General features: G+C 33.5%; 1 protein-coding gene across 2 annotated transcripts in view; it reads left to right on the forward strand.

Annotated features, from left to right (window-relative positions):
* CWC27 (CWC27 spliceosome associated cyclophilin) overlaps nt 1-17155 on the forward strand; it is a 286067-nt gene that overhangs the window by 143946 nt on the left and 124966 nt on the right. For both annotated transcript variants that reach the window (XR_004233770.1, XM_012541061.3), the window contains exon 11: nt 6379-6485. Coding sequence is in view for 1 of the 2 variants with exons in the window: in XM_012541061.3 (XP_012396515.2) it covers nt 6379-6485 (107 nt within the window). In the remaining variant the exon portion in view is untranslated. The remainder of the gene's footprint in view (nt 1-6378; nt 6486-17155) is intronic.

The raw sequence follows: 17155 nt of genomic DNA on the forward strand, positions 1-17155 counted from the left end.
TTGTAACTCTGTTGAATTTTGTTGGTGATGTATAAAAATGCTGAGGATTTATGTGGATTTATTTTGTATGCTGCAACTTTGCTAAAGTTATGGATTTTTTGTAATAGATTTTTAGTAGAATCTCTGGGGTTCTCTAAGTATACCATCATATCATCTGCAAAGAGTGATGGTTTGGTTTCCTCATTACCTATTCTAATTCCTTTAATATTTTTCTCAACTCTTATTGCCAAAGCTAGCATTTCTAATACAATATTGAATGATAATGGTGATAGTGGGCAACCTTGTTTCACTCCTGATTTTACAGGCAATGGTTCCAGTTTATCCCCATTACATATGATGCTTACTAATTGTCTTAAATATTGTTGACTATTTTAAGGAAAAGTCCATTTATTCCTATACTCTCTAGTGTTTTTAATAGAAATGGGTGTTAGATTTTATCAAATGATTTTTCTGCATCTTTTGAGATGATCATATGTTTTTGGTTAATTTGGTTATTGATATAGTCAATTATGCTAATAGTTTTCCTAATATTGAACCAGCCCTGCATTCCTGGTATAAATCCTATTTGGTCATGGTGTTATCCTGGAGATAATTTTCTATAATATTTTTGCTAAAATTATATTTAAAATTTTAACATCAATGTTCATTAGGAAGATTAGGATATAATTTTCTTTCTTTGTTTTCGTCCTAATTGGTTTAGGTATCAGTACCATGTCTGTGTCATAAAAGGAATTTGGTAGGACTCCTTCATTCCCTATTTTTTCAAATAGTTCATATAGAATTGGGGCTAATTGTTCTTTAAATGTTTGGTAGAATTCACATGTAAATCCATCTGGTCCTGAGGATTTTTTCTTAGGGAGTTGATTAAGAGCTTGTTCTATTTCTTTTTCTGAAATGGGACTATTTAAGCAATTTACTTCCTCCTCTGTTAATTTGGGAAGCCTATATTTTTGAAGATAGTCATCCATTTCACTTAGGTTATTAAATTTATTGGCATACAGTTGGACAAAGTAACTCCTAATTATTGCTCTAATTTCCTCTTCATTGGTGGAAAGTTCTCCCTTTTTATTTTTAAGACTAACAATTTGATTTTCCTCTTTCCTTTTTCTAATCAAATTTACCAAAGGTTTATCTATTTTGTTGTTTTTTTTTTTCATAAAACCAACTCTTAGTTTTATTCATTAATATAATAGTTTTTTTTTTACTTTCCATTTTATTAATTTCTCCTTTTAATTTTAGAATTTCAAGTTTAGTATTTGATTGGTGGAGTTTAATTTGCACTTTTTCTACTTTTTAAAGTTGCAAGCCCAATTCATTGATCTTCTCTTTCTCTATTTTATTCAAGTAAGCTTCTAGAGATATAAAATTTTCCCTTTTTCCCACTTTGGCTGCATCCCAGAAATTTTGGTATGTTGTCTCATTGTTGTCATTCTCTTGGGTGAAATTATTAATTGTATCTATGATTTGCTGTTTCACCCATTCATTCTTTAGGATGAGATTATTTAATTTGCAATTACTTTTTGGTCTATTTATCCCTAGCTTTTTGTTGAATGTAGTTTTTATTGTATCATGATCTGAAAAGAATGCATTTACTATTTCTGACTTCCTGCGTTTAATTTTGAGGTCTTTATGTCCTAATATATGGTCAATTTTTGTATAGGTTCCATGAGCTGCTGAGAAGAAGGTATACTCCTTTCTGTCTCCATTCAGTTTTCTCCAAAGATCTATCATACCTAATTTTTCTAATATTCTATTTACCTCCTTAACTTCTTTCTATTTGTTTTGTGGTTTGATTTATCTAATTCTGAGAGTGCAAGGTTGAGATCTCCCACTATTATAGTTTTGCTGTCTATTTCTTCTTGCAGCTCTCTTAACTTCTCCTTCAGGAAGTTAGATGCTGTACCACTTAGTGCATACACATTTAGTATTGATATTGCTTCTTTGTCTATGCTTCCTTTTAGCAAGATAGAGTTTCCTTCCTTATGTCTTTTAATTAGATCAATTTTTGCTTTTGCTTGATCTGAGATAATAATGGCTACCCTCACTTTTTTTACTTCACCTGAAGCATAATAGATACTGCTCCAGCTTTTTACCTTTACTCTGTATGTATCACACTGCATTAAATGTATTTCTTGTAAACAACATATTGTAGGATTCTGGCTTTTGATCCAATCTCCTATCCGCCTTCACTTTATGGGAGAGTTCATCCCATTCATGTTTATGGTTAAAACTACTAATTCTGCATTTCTTGCCATTTTATAATCCCCAGATTATGCTTTTCTTTTTCTTTTCTCCCTTACCCCCCTCCCTAGTATTAAAACTTATGGCCACCCCTTGCATCATGCAGCTCTCCCTCTTTAAAATCCCTCCCATCAGGACTTTATGACCAAAGCAGAACTAGAGATCATTACTGATCACAAAATAGAAAATTTCGATTATCCCAAACTGAAAAGTTTTTGTACAAACAAAACTAATGCAGACAAGATTAGAAGGGAAGCAATAAATTGGGAAAATATTTTTACAGTCAAAGGTTCTGATAAAGGCCTCATTTCCAAAATATATAGAGAATTAACTAATTTATAAAAAAATCAAACCATTCTCCAATTGAAAAATGGTCAAAGGATATGAACAGACAATTCTCAGATGAAGAAATTGAGATGCTCCAAGTAATTATTAATCAGAGAAATGCAAATTAAGACAACTCTAAGATACCACTACACACCTGTCAGATTGGCTAAGATGACAGGAAAAAATAATGATGATTGTTGGAGGGGATGTGGGAAAACTGGGACATTGATGCATTGTTGGTGGAGTTGTGAACGAATCCAACCATTTTGGAGAGTAGTTTGGAACTATGCTCAAAAAGTTATCAAACTGTGCATACCCTTTGATCCAGCAGTGTTACTATTGGGTTTATATCCCAAAGAGATTATAAAGAAGGGAAAGGGACCTGTATGTGCACGAATGTTTGTGGCAGCCCTTTTTGTAGTGTCTAGAAACTGGAAACTGAGTGGATGCCCATCAGTTGGAGAATGGCTGAATAAATTGTGGTATATGAATATTATGGAATATTACTGTTCTGTAAGAAATGACCAACAGGATGATTTCAGAAAGGCCTGGAGAGACTTACACGAACTGATGCTGAGTGAAATGAGCAGGACCAGGAGATCATTATATACTTCAACAACAATACTAGATGATGACCAGTTCTGATGGATCAGGCCATCCTCAGCAACGAGATCAACCAAATCATTTCTAATGGAGCAGTAATGAACTGAACTAGCTATGCCCAGAAAAAGAACTCTGGGAGATGACTAAAAACCATTACATTGAATTCCCAATCCCTATATTTATGCACACCTGCATTTTTGATTTCCTTCACAAGCTAATTGTATAATATTTCAAAGTCTGATTCTTTTTGTACAGCAAAATAACGTTTTGGTCATGTATACTTATTGTGTATCTAATTTATATTTTAATATATTTAACATCTACTGATCATCCTGCCATCTAGGGGAGGGGGTGGGGGGGTAAGAGGTGAAAAATTGGAACAAGAAGTTTGGCAATTGTTAATGCTGTAAAGTTACCCATGCATGTAACCTGTAAATGAAAGGCTATTAAAAAAAAAATAGAATCCCTCCCATCCCCTTTGAGTACCTCCTCTTTTCTTAAACCTTTTCCTTATTTTTTCTGTATTCCCTTCTATTTAACTTGCTCTTTTTCTTTTCCCTTTTCCTCTCCCACTTTATAATGAGGTGAGATAAGTTTCTCTGCAAACCAAATATGTCTAATATTTTCTCTTTGAGCTAAATCTAATGAGAGTAAGATTCACACAATGTTCCTTCCCCTCTCTTAATTCCCTCAGATACAATAGGTTTCCTTTGACTCTTCATGGGATGTAATTTCCCTCTTTTTAGCTCTCTTTTCTTTTTCTGATACAATCCCCTTTCCACTTCTAATTCCCTTTTTTTAATTATAACAGTAAAATCAAATTATACATGCACTCTTTATGTATGCCCATAACAGAAATACAGTTCTCAAGAGTTCTTTTTATCTTTTATGTTTCTCTTGAGTCCTATATTATTTGACCTCCAAATCTTTTGTTTAGCTCTGTTTTTTTCATTAGGAATAAATGGAATTCACCTGTTTCATTGAATGTCCATCTTCTTCCCTGGAAAAAAATGCTCAGCTTAGCTGGATAGTTTATTCTTGGCTTCATTCCAAGTTCTTTTGCCTTTTGGAATATCATATTCCAGGCCTTTTGATTCTTTAATGTGGGAGCTGCTACATCCTGAGTGATCCTTTTTGTGGCTCCTAGGTATTTGAATTTTTTTTTCTGGCTGCTTGTAATATTTTTTCCTTAGTCTGATAGTTCTGAAATTTAGCCACAATATTCCTTGGAGTTTTTATTTTAGGGTTTCTTTTAGGTGTTCAATGAATTCTTTCAATGCCTGTTTTACCTTCTGATTCTATTACATCTGGGCAGTTCTCTTTGAGGATTTCTTGCAAAATAGTGTCTAGGCTCTTTTTTTTTGGTCACAATTTTCAGGAAGTCCAGTAATCCTCAGATTATCTCTCCCAGATCTATTTTCCAGGTCTATTGTTTTCCAAGTAGATATTTAACAATTTTTTCTATTTTTTCATTTTTTGTTCATTTTGCTTGACTGATCCTTGATGTCTCAACTAATCATTCATTTCTATTTGTTCAGTTCTGATTTTTAATGATTCATTTTCTTCATTAATTTTTTTTACTTTTTGTATATGTCCAGTTGAGTTTTTAAATGAGTTGTTTTGGTCTTTGGGATTTCTTTCCATTTCACTAATTTTTTTTAATGAGTTATTTCCTTTTTCCAATTCACAAATCCTACTTTCCTGGGAGTTCTTTATCTTTTCCACTTCACAAGTTCTGTTTCCTTGGGAGTTCTTTACTTTATCCAATTCACATTTCAGGAAGTTGTCTTCTTTTTCTACGTTATCAAATTTTTCTTTTAATGAGTCTTTTTCATCCTCTCTTGCAGAATTTCACTTTCCTTTCCCATTTTTCTTCTACCTCTCTTTTAAGATCTTTTATAATTTCTTCTAGGAGAGCTTTGTGTGAAGGGGACCAGTTACATCCCCCTTTGGGGTTTTGTCTGGAGTCTGCTGTTAATCTCCTCAGGATTGGAAATGTGCTTTCTTTCTATATAGAAAGTATCTATAGTTAGAGCTCGCTTGGCTTTTTTACTGCCACTCTGCTACAGAAGTGCCACTGCTCTGTGAAGAGCAGAAGTGTGACTGCCCTGGGCAAAGCCCCCCACTAAACAATGAAGCTGCACAGCTGGGCTGTGGTCTAGGCTGAGTCAGTCCCAGTACTGGGTGGGTGTGGCCAGTGTTTTTTGGAGTACACTCTATCTTTGGTGTTTGTGTAACTTCTCTGCTGATCTACTGATTTGCAACCAAAGCAGAGCAGCCAACCTGTAGTAGAATCCTCCCTGCAAATTCTCCACCCTCAGAGACTGCACCCCATCCCTGGTATGCTCAGCATGCACTAGCCTCCTTGTTCTGCCTCCCTGCCTGTACTGGCTTCCTCCCACCCAATCAAGACAAACCGTTTCTGGAGATCTTCCAAGTTATCTTTGGCTGGTAATTTGTTGTACTCCCAATATTCGTGGATTCTACCAGTCGAGCACTATTTCAGAGGCTGAATTTGGTAATCAATAGCGAGGGTAAAAGGGAGCTCAGAATGAAGCGTGTGTCCTCTCCACCATCTTGGCTCTACTCGTTCCTCTTTTTCTTTAAGAAGTATCTTGGACATCATCTTTTGTATGAAGCCTTTACTGACCTATCCAATTTTCTGTGCTCTGTCTTAAACTACTTTGTATTTAACTGCATGGCATATATTTGTATTAATTTTTTTATTGTTATACCAAATATATTTTACATGTACTTGCTATCTCTTACACTGGAATGTAAGCTCATATTATACCTATGTGTGTGTGTGTGTGTGTGTGTGTGTGTGTGTTGTACACACATATGTAAAGCAGGAATTGTTTCATCCTTTGCACTTGAATTTATAAGGCTTAACATTTCTTAGGTGCTTTAAAACCCTTAATTCATTGAAATACCTTTCAATTGGCCATACATTACATGGGCCTAAACTAAGATTCTGTGTTGTCTCTCTATATTGCTTCCATGAAAAAAAAATGGGGTTTTTGTTTGTTTATTTTTACATTTTAAGCTTAGTTATTCCCTTTACCTCCCATGAATGAATAATTCTAATCCCTTTGTTGTTTACTTCATTGGTTTGATGTACATTAACTGGCAGTTCTATTTTTTCAAAAAAATCTTGGCTTTGTCAGTATTGTTTTATACTCATGCATATGTGTTCTGTCTTTATAGTGACGAACTCAAGAAAGAAGTCCGACTCCTAAAGCGAGAACTTTTAGCTGCAAAAAGAAAGAAAGATGATGACACTTTGGCCAAACAAACAGAAAAGAGAATGGAAGGTAAGATCTCATATCAATTATGATCTCCTAACACTTTAGATGTCTTAAGAATCTAAATGTGCTTAAACATTATTTGGATAATGAATAAGAGAGAGGTACCTATAAAGGATGTTTCTAAATCTGGAATTTTCTGAAAAGTCAAGGTGTAGTGTAAGCATTGTCATCATTACAACCATCATTCTTGTTAAGTGAGCACATAAAATATAGGTACAATATTGATACAATATATTACTATGTTTAAAGAAGACTTAGGTTCAGATTCTGTCTCTTCTACTTTGGACCCAAAGGTAATATGTAACCTCCAGCAAGTCACTTCTAAGTAATAAAACTACAGGTTTCAATTTTATTGCTCATCTATAAATGATGGACTTGGACTAGTTGATTTCTAAGTCTCCTTCCAGCTTTGACTACTTTACATCACATTTTAAAATTTAAATTATAATATTCTTTTAACCATATTACAGCTCAAACATAATTCATAATTTTTATACATATTTATTTTTGAGGATGAGTGGAATCAATGGAGAACATGAAAAGAAGATTGAGGTTCAGTTTAGCTTAGATAGAGCTTTACATCAAAAATATTTAGCCTCAGTAAGTAAATGACCTCACTTACTAAGAGACCTTTAAGCAGAGGTCACATGACTCCCTCAGGTATTTACAAGAAGGTATACAAGATGGCCTTCACAACCATTTGTGCTATATATATTTGAGTGTTGATTTTTTTGCTCCTAAAATTGGCAGTATTCACTATTATTTTATCTTGTTGGGTTTTTTTTTTTTTTTTTTTTTTTTTTGAAATGTGATGTTAAATATATGGAAAATATAAATTGTGATATTGTGAAACTGGTCAGTCACTTATGACACTTTGTAAAAGTTTACTCTTATGTTTCCAAATATCTCATTGTTACTTTAGCTGAGTTGGATTATCTGTGAAGGAAGCTATTTCACCAAAGAAAGAGTTTAATTTTGTCTAAAAATGGTTAAGCTATAAAGCATATTAATATTCAGTTTCCAGAACTTTGCAGTTTTGACTCTTCAGTTCTGTGTTTTCTTTTTGCAAAGATGAATTATTTTGCAATTCCAGTTAGTATGGTAAAGGATTTGAATCAGTTGCCTCTGATGCCATATGACAAATTTATAGAATAAGTATTTTCTTCTGCTTATAAATTTCTTATCTCTTTTCTGGTACATTTTGAAAGAATGAAGTGAAAGAATTTTAAAGAGCCAGCATAACAGTTAGGTTCAGTTTGGGATATGTTATGTTTAAAATGTCTTCTAGACATCATTTTAAAATAACTTTTAAGCAATATATGATGTTGAGGTAGCTTGTGGCACAGTGAGAGTGCTAGGAAGACATCTCCTTGAGGTCAAATCTGACCTCAGGTACTTGACCCTAGGCAAGTCACTTAACCCTGTTTTTGTTTCCTCATCTGCAAAACAAGCTGGAAAAGGAAATGGCAAACCACTCCTATTATCTTTGTCAGGAAATCCCCAAATAGGGTCACAAAGCGTCAGGACATGATTGAACAACAGCAATAGGTAATGTGCCACTGAAGCTCAAGAGAGAGTCTGAGATTAGATAGATAAACTGAGAAGCATCTTCATAAAAATGATAGTTTAATGTAAAGCAAGCAAATACCAGTATCAAGACTAGAATCCAAATTGCCCAATTCATAGTTCATTATAATAATCAGTACACAAACTTCTCACCTAAATATTGCTTGAAAAGTAGAAATAAAGTTACAAATTGCTAATGTAATTATTTGATTTTGAAATGCTTATCATAAAATTATACTTTACATAAGAAGTTCATTATAAAGTGGAAAGGAGAAGGATGTGATCTACAAAAGAGTCTTTTATGATGATGTTTTTGTTTAATTCAGTTCAAATTACTTTTGTGCTCTATAATTGTGATAATGCATAACAAAAGTTTTTATTTCTAAATCTTCTTTATCTTGTCAGTACCATATAAATTATCTATATATGCCATGATACTGGAGAACAATAATATAAATGGCATTGAAAAGATATTTTGAAATGAGTTTGGAATCATTTTTTTTCTGATTTAACACATCTCCATTTTAAGAAGACTCTTGTGTTTATAGGATACAATTAGGAAGCAGTGTACTGTAGAATCAAAAAATTAATCAATAAACATTTATTAAGGACCTTGCTAAGAATAGTCTCCTCTTATCAAGACAGGATCTCCTAATCTGATGGGGAACACAACATGAAAACAAATATATAAAGCAAACTATATACAAGATAAATAGAAAATAATTAAAAGAGAGAAAGTACTAAAATTAAAAGGGATTAGGGAGATTTCCAGTAGAAGAGGAGAAAGTGAGGTAGGTGCCATTGCACAGCCCCTCCCTTGCTTAAATCCAATTCATTTGCATGTAATGGCATCACCTTTCTGATGTCATGGTCCTCTTTGAGAACGAAGAACAAAGGACAGCAACAGCTGAGCAGAGGATTAAAGTAGATTGGAGTGGAAAGAACCTTGAAGCAGGCAGACCCACTCGCAGTCTAAGCACAATATGGTTATGACCTGTAGTAGAGCGGTGTACTGTTAGAGGAGAGAAGGAGGCATATTTGAGAGATATTGCAAAGGTAAAATCGTTAGGCTTTAGCAACAGATTAGATTTTGGGAAATGAGAGATAGTGAGGAATCCAGGGTGTTTCCTAGGTTGTGAACCTGAGGGACTAGAAGGATGGTGTTGGCTTCTACACTAATAGAAAAGGTAGGATGGGAGGAAGTTTAAGGGGAAAGATAATGACTTCTGTTTTAGATATAATTGAATTTAAGATGTCTACTGGATATCTCATTTGGAATATCTGAAAATCAATTGAAAATGTGAGATTAAAAGTCAACAGAAAGCTTAGGGAGAAGAAAATAGGTAGAATTAAGAACTGTGATGGTAATTAAATCTATGGAAAGTCATGAGTTCATCAGATAAAATAGTATGGAAGGGGCTGTGTATAATCAGTGAAATTGTAAGAGTTCTAGAGATTCAAGAGAGGACAGTAGTTGAATTTGTTTACCAACGTGTCAAGAATGGGGAAAAGAAGAGAGATTGATTATGTAGGGAAGGTAAACTGGGAATGAATTGAGAGGTTAAGGCATTTGAGATCATAGTGAGGAGTGTAATTTTTTTTAAAGGGAAGGAAGAGGGAGATGTGAAAAACTAATAGATTATGGTTGCATAATAGGGTTTAAGAATTATTGAACACAGAGGTATATTGGTTGGTGATGGCAAAAGTCCAAGATATGACCATCTTTGTGCATGTCTGAGATAATTTGGAAGAGTAACTTGTGAGAGGTGAGAAGATGAGAAACTGAGTGATTAGGCTATTTGAAAAAGAATCTATCTATATGTATACCCATCTATCTGTAGTTATATGTAAATAGATAGATAGATAGATAGATATGGACTTCATTGAGAAAGAGATAGGAGCATCCTGAGGATCTGCAGACAACAACCACCATGTTGTTTTTTGATTTTTGATTGGAGTAGTAGCTATGAATATTATGAATCTCAAAGGTAGAGAGAGGTAACTGAATGGCAAAGGTGGGGGGGAAGTGGCAGAAGGAGCAAGAAGTATTCAATTCCCACATCTCAATAAGTGAGTTGAGAAGAATGAATGAAGATGCAGCCAAAACTATCAAGGTTGACCAGGATGGCTGTGTCATTAGAGGGCAACCAGGTTTCAATTATAGTAGATGGAAGGAATGGAAAAGAAAAAAGATTCAAAGCAAAGGGAATTTTGTTGCCTATGGAACAGGCATTACAAATAGTAACAATGGAATGGCAAGGTGAGGTTTGGTTGAAAACCAGAGGGGGATAGTAACAAAAAATCAGGGCACAGGGGATAGGATTGGGTTTTTGTAATGATCTCTGGTTTTCTGGAGCTCTTTAGGGCAGCCTTCTTTTCAGCAGAGTAATCACCACAAGAATAGCCAGGGGTTAAAGTCCAAATCCTTTAATATCTCTTTCACAAGCTAGTTTCTTTGCCTGGGGCCCGAGCTAGCTTTCCTAGAGGCCTTTTCCTAGAGGTCTTGGTTTCAGTAGAGAAGTGCAGGAGTGAGTTCGAGGGCTTGTGCACTTTCAGCCTCCAACCACTACAAAGATGGATGATGGAATGAATCTGTCTCTGTGCCTTTTGTTTGAGTTTGTCTCAGCTTATATGTTCTACGCTGAGTATAAACCAATCATTATATCTCTAGGAAACCATTATTTGTTGTAATATTAAATCAATCATACTGAATTTAGAGAGCTATTAAGCACCTTACATCTTACAAACATACATACATTCTACTTACATCTTGTAAGAATCCTTTTTTCAGAGTTCTGGCCCATAACAGGTTTTGAATGGGACCGAAAGAGTATTGGCCTAAGAATCAAAAAATCTAGGTTCTAATACTGGTTCTGCTAATTATAGGGGTATGTGTATATATGTGTGTGTGCATACATACAAACACACACACACATATATGTGCTTACATACACATACACAAATATGTTCTTAGATAAGTCATTTAACCTCTTTGAACTGCAATTTCCTCATCTATAAAATGTAGTAGTTGTATTATATAATTTCTAAGATCTATTCTGTCTCGCTTCTTCAGTTATGTCTATATCAACGGCATCCTGTGCAAAAATCATCTTAGATTTAGAACTTGCATATAGTCTTTCACATAGTGGACATTTAAGTAAATGCTTATTGTATTATTACACAGAGAACCATGTACAATGCCTTGTAAATAGTAGGTGCTTAAATATCCATTGAATTGAACTAATATACTCTCTACATTAATAGAGTTCTTAGGAATACATGCTTACATTTTTCTTAATGATCTTGTGTTGCATCTTACAGAATAAGTGATCTTATTATTGATCATGTTTTACCTTTTAAATTACAGTCATTTACCATAGTCTGCAATGTTGTAAGACTTTGTTCCAGCTCTTTCCTTGGTATTATATGACTTTTGCTAATTTTGACTTTCTTTTCTACTTTTATATGTAGTTAGTTAACTAAGTAGACAAGTATCATAATGAAGTAGTGATAGAAAAACACACTGCACCATGGCAGATTAGTGAGCATCAGCAAACACTGTGTTTTACTTTGAACTTTACAGATTACTAATGACTACAACATGTAGCTTTTAAAACTAATTGTGTTTCTTTTCTCATTAAATGAAAAATGATACCATGTGCCATCAATGCAGAACCATTATATAAGCAAAGTAGAACAAGAGGTGTCCTTGACTGCTTGCCAGAACTTTGAAAATTTCCTGCGCACAGAGATGTTTAAATGTTAGGATTTTGTGAACTCTTGAGGATAAATCCAGAGATTCATATGTGTACTTCTTGAGTAAGATCATTGCATGAAAAGAAGTTGGAAAGTTTTATTTGACCTTGGCTCTATAATGTTATGCATCAGTTGGTCTAAGTACCCTGCTGAATCCATTCAGGAAAGATTTCTTAACTGGGATGTGTGGTTACATACCTGGCTTTGATAAGCCATTTTATTTTAGTCCGAAACCATTTTTAATGTATTTAAATATTTGGATATTTTGGCAACACTGGGTGATTTGGTCCTTCAAACACTATGTGCTGAATATCTGGCACTTTAATTTGCAGATGGATTTAAGGGCTGAAAATGGATCCTAAAAAGACCCAGATGTTTCAAATATCCAGATCCTTTTGTACACTTAGTAAAACAAATTGTTACAGTAATATAGATGTTGTCTTTCATATGGATTTCCAATTTTTTGTGTGCAATACCAACCAATAAAGATGAACTAATAATTCAAATCTTTAAAAACTGTATCTGAAGAAAAAAGGTTTAAAAACTAGTTACTTCTGGTTTTACTTCTTAATGTTTTAAATGTGCTAAATAAAAATACTTAGGCTAATGAAGATTTGGTTTATGATAGGAATAAACTCAATAATAGATTCTTCTTCAAAACATCTGAAATTGTTAAGCTCAATGCCAGAGCCTAAAATCCAAATGAATAAATAAAATCACTGACCTTAAGAAAGGGTCAGAAAAAATTAATCATCATTCACATCTGACACAAACCAGACTGTCCTCAATGGAAGACTCTTCTGATTTGTTTCCTTCTTTTTTTTTTTTTTTTTTAATCTCCTAACAACTATGAAAGTGAAATGAATCAACTTAAATGACTATTTTTTTCCCCCTTTAAACCATAAATAAATTATTAATGGGCATTTCAGGAATAAAAGAAGTAACCATTGAGCATAGTACAGAACAAAACTCCTGTGTCAATAAAAATATTTTAGATGATTTTTATCTGATGATTTCATAATTAAAAATTGGGATTTTATTTCTCATGATTTAGAGCCCACATGTGAGCATTTTACTTTTGATAGGTTCAATCAAGAAAATATCTTACAGGCATTTATTGTGTGATTCAATTTATATGTGTTTAAAGATCCTCCTTTTCTCTGACAGCCTAGATAGATTAATCCCACAAGTGAAGACTAAAAGTTCACTTTAATATTTATGACAACAAACTAAGAGGTTTGTAGAAAGAGATAAGGTAAGCAAGAAAAGTAAGTAAGTAAATAACCTTACATTTAACATGGTAAAAATGCAGTCTTATTACAAAGTTATTTCTACAATATGGTATGTTACTAACTCTTGATCAAAACTTATGGCAAAGAACTAAATGATATAAAGAAAGACAGAGTGAGAAGGAAAAATGTAGAGAGATAAAATCTCATTATAAAGGAGACAAAACTGTTTTCATATTCCCAAGTAGTTTTACTTCCTTGACTCAGTTATAGTCTATTGTTTTTATTTGTTTATTTATTTTTAGAGCTTATTTTCAAAATATATGCAAAAATAATTTTTAACTTTCACCATTGCAAAACCCTGTATTCTATTTTTTTTCTCCCTTTCTTCTCCCCATCCTCTCCCTTAAATGTCAAGTAATCCAATACATGTTAAACATTTAATTCTTCTAAATATATTTCCACAATTATCATGCTGTACTAGAAACATCAGATCAAGAAGGAAAAAAATGAAAAAGAAAACAAAAACAAGCAAACAAAAACAAAAAAGGTGAAAATGCTATGTTGTGATCCACATTCAGTTCCCACAATTCTCTCTCTGGGTGTAGATGGCTCTCTTCATCACTGAACAATTGGAACTGTTTGAATCATCTCATTGTTGAAGAGAGCCAGGACTATCAGAATTGATCATTGTATAATCTTGTTGTTGCTGTGAATAATGATCTCCTGGTTCTGTTCATTTCACTTAGCATTAGTTCATGTAAGTCTCTCCAGGTCTCTCTGAAATCATCCTCCTGGTCATGTCTTATAGAACAATAATATTCTATAACATTCATACATCATAACTTATTCAGCCCCAACTGGGGCATCCACTCATTTCCAGTTCCTTGCCACCACAAAAAGGGTTGCTTACAGTCTATTCTCAACATAGAATAATCAGTTTTCAAAAGTGCCTTTTCTTGGGCAGCTATGTGGCACAGTGAATAAAGCAGCAACCCTGAGCACCTGAGTTCAAATCTGGCCTTAGATACTTAACACTTCCTAGCTGTGTGACCCTGGACAAGTCACTTAACCCCAATTGCCTCAGCCAAAAAAAAAAAAAAAAAAAAAAGGAAAGAAAAAGAATGCCTTCTGTTTCTTGGCATGAAAGGCAGACTCTCTAGTGACGCTGTTTGACTATATGCTGTTTCTATTCCATGAAAGGAAGATGAAGTTTGGAAGTATAGTTTGTAGGAGTGGAGTATGATGTAGTCAATTCCAAAGGACTGGATGCCATAATTAATGAGCCAGGTGATATCTACTGTCAGGAATATGACTTCATTCATGTGATACTGATTAAGTCACTTAACTTCTGTTTATCTCACTATAATATATATATAATATACTATAATATGTATATATAATATATATAAATATATATACTATAAAATGAGTATAATAATGTCACCTACCTTACAGTTTGTTGTGAAGCATAAATAAGATAATTGTAAAGCACTTAGCACTCACAGGTAGCACATATAAATACTATATAAATATTAACTCTATTATCTTAGAATTTTTCCAGCTCTTGACTTGTGATTTCATGGTCTGCCTCTTTTATCTCAAGGTGTTTAGTAAGTTTTAATGGAGCAACTCTGTTTCATAGTTTCTCACCTCTTTAATCCTCTCTCAAAATGTTCTAAATCTTTAAATCTCAAGAAAGCAAACAAAATCCCAAATATAATTAAGGAGGAAGAACAGAAGAATGGCACAAAGAATCATGTGTAGATGGCACATTCTTTCTTTCCATCTTAGCTTAAAAGTATTTCTTTTGATTGTAAAATCAGTTCCATGTCCCAGTCTTTCAGTCTGAAAATATGATTTCAGATAATGTGTGCTTCAAGAATACAGCACAACTAGTATGTGAACACATTTGGTATAATGGCCAAAATCTCATAATGAACTCTATTACAGTTTCTCTACATATTTCATACTTATGTTTATAGTATTACATATTATATTATGGAGACAGAATTGACAAACTTTGGCAACTGCAATATATAGGGTGAGAAGTCGGGGATAACTTGAGATTTTGAACCCAGATATCTGTAAAACTGGTGACAGAACTAAGTAAAGAATCAAGTAATTTATTTGGCTTCAGAAAACTCAGCTGAGTACAGAATAAAGATAAAATGGCTAAACAGTTCATGAGTTTTTTGTTGTTGTTTTAAAGATCTAGGATTTTAGTAGACAGAAAACTCAAGAGTCAGTACAATAACATGATAACCAAAATGCTACTGCTGTCTTGAGCTACTGATAAAAATATAGACCCCTCAAAGGAAAGAAGTTATAGCTCTGTTGCACGTCGACCTGGAGCACTGTGTTCTGTCCTGGGTTCCACCTTTTTGACAAGACATTGGCAAGCTAGATTTCATTGAGAGGAAGGCATCCAGGATAAAAAGAACACTCAAAACTATACTAAAGAAAGCTCAAATTGGAAAAAAAAAAAAAAAAAAAAAAAAAAAAGATTGTACTTAATCTAGAGGGGGAAAAAAAGACTGAGGAGAAGGTGGGTTTGTATCTCTGGGAGGGATATGCCATCTAAAAGACCTGATACATATCTTCAAGTATTCTTTGAGCTGTCTTGTGGTAGAACAAATTAGAATGATTTTATTTGCCCAGAAGGGAGAATTAAGAGCACTGAGTGGAAACTGCAGAGAGGTAGATTTCACTTTGATATACTGAAGACCTTCCTAACAATTAGGAAGTTTGTCCAGAAGTGGCTATGGCAGTGGTAGTTCCTAATTACTGGAGGTTTTCCAATGAAGTACAAGCTAGGATTGAAGGGTGCTTTCTGGAAAAATCTCTAACTTTGAGGGATAGAAATGATTCTAAAACAATTATTTGTACGGTTTAAATTTTCTTTACTAGTAGGAAATTTGAACATGCAGAACTTTTAAATCAAGCTGATTTAACCCAAAATCTTCAATATGCCCTCAATTTAAATCTAGTAAATAAGGAATGTTGTTATATTTTAAATACCAGTTATACTCAAAAGAGATGTATTTAGGATAATCATTTATAGTAACAAAGTTTATTTAGTCTCTTGACCCAATTGTCAATATTTCTATACAGAATTGCTATAGTATATAATTAGTTCTGTCTAAAAATTGACAGTAAGTTGGAGTAAAGTCACTTTTTCAGAGTTTATTTTGTCTAATACTTTAATAAATTTTATAATTAAATTATGTCTGCAACTCCCTTTGATTTCCTTTAAATTTAATCATATTATCAAAACCAGCAGTAAGCCAAATAGAGAGATACAGGTTTTAGCAAATTCCAGAGTCAACTTTAGGTAGATAAGGTATCTGATATTCTTTTCTCAGAGTACTATGTGGACAATACCTTCTCTGTGAATAGTGCCAAAATCTAAAGAAGGAAGGACAATCTGAGCTTATAAATCAAAAAAGCATTTTAAAACCTGTTGTGAAAGATCTCTTTGCAGTGCTTAATGCCTCTCAAGTTGCACTGGGCCATTTAAAGTCTCTACAAACTATCTTTGAATAATGGATTAAGTCAGATTGGGGCCCCTCTATCATGCTAGAGTTGAGGAAATGTACATTTTGTGACTACTTTTCCATCTACTAATATATAATGTTAGACAAGATTAATCTTTGTTTCCTAAGTGAAACAGAGACTTTTTAGAATGTTAGACCAATATTGCTAGGATGGATTGATTTCTTGGTGATTTTAAATTTTTCTTTTCAAAAACAGCTAATTCTCTCCTGGCCCTTTAGACATTGTCTTGTTCTACATAAGAAGTAATAGTTAGTGACTAACTTTAAGCTCAGGCATATGCTGTTTTTTATTTGGGGTATTCTTTTTTCTTCAATTCTGGTGTTTTGTTTTGTGCATTCAATTTTATTGTTACACATGGACCAATAAAAGGAAAGCTTAGTTATGTAGTTTTTAATTTCACGGTAAAGAATCATGCTCTAAAATTTTCTTTAAGCATATTTTGAATTCTGTATTCTCCCTCACACCTATTCCCCTTGTATGTCTTTTCATTTTCTCTTCCACATTTTTTTATTTTTTCCCTTTCTTCTTCCTTTCACCTCAGTCAGTATATAACATATCAGGCATTAT

The sequence above is a fragment of the Sarcophilus harrisii genome, chromosome 1 (genome assembly GCF_902635505.1).
Source record: "Sarcophilus harrisii chromosome 1, mSarHar1.11, whole genome shotgun sequence".
Classification (NCBI taxonomy): Eukaryota; Metazoa; Chordata; class Mammalia; order Dasyuromorphia; family Dasyuridae; genus Sarcophilus; species Sarcophilus harrisii.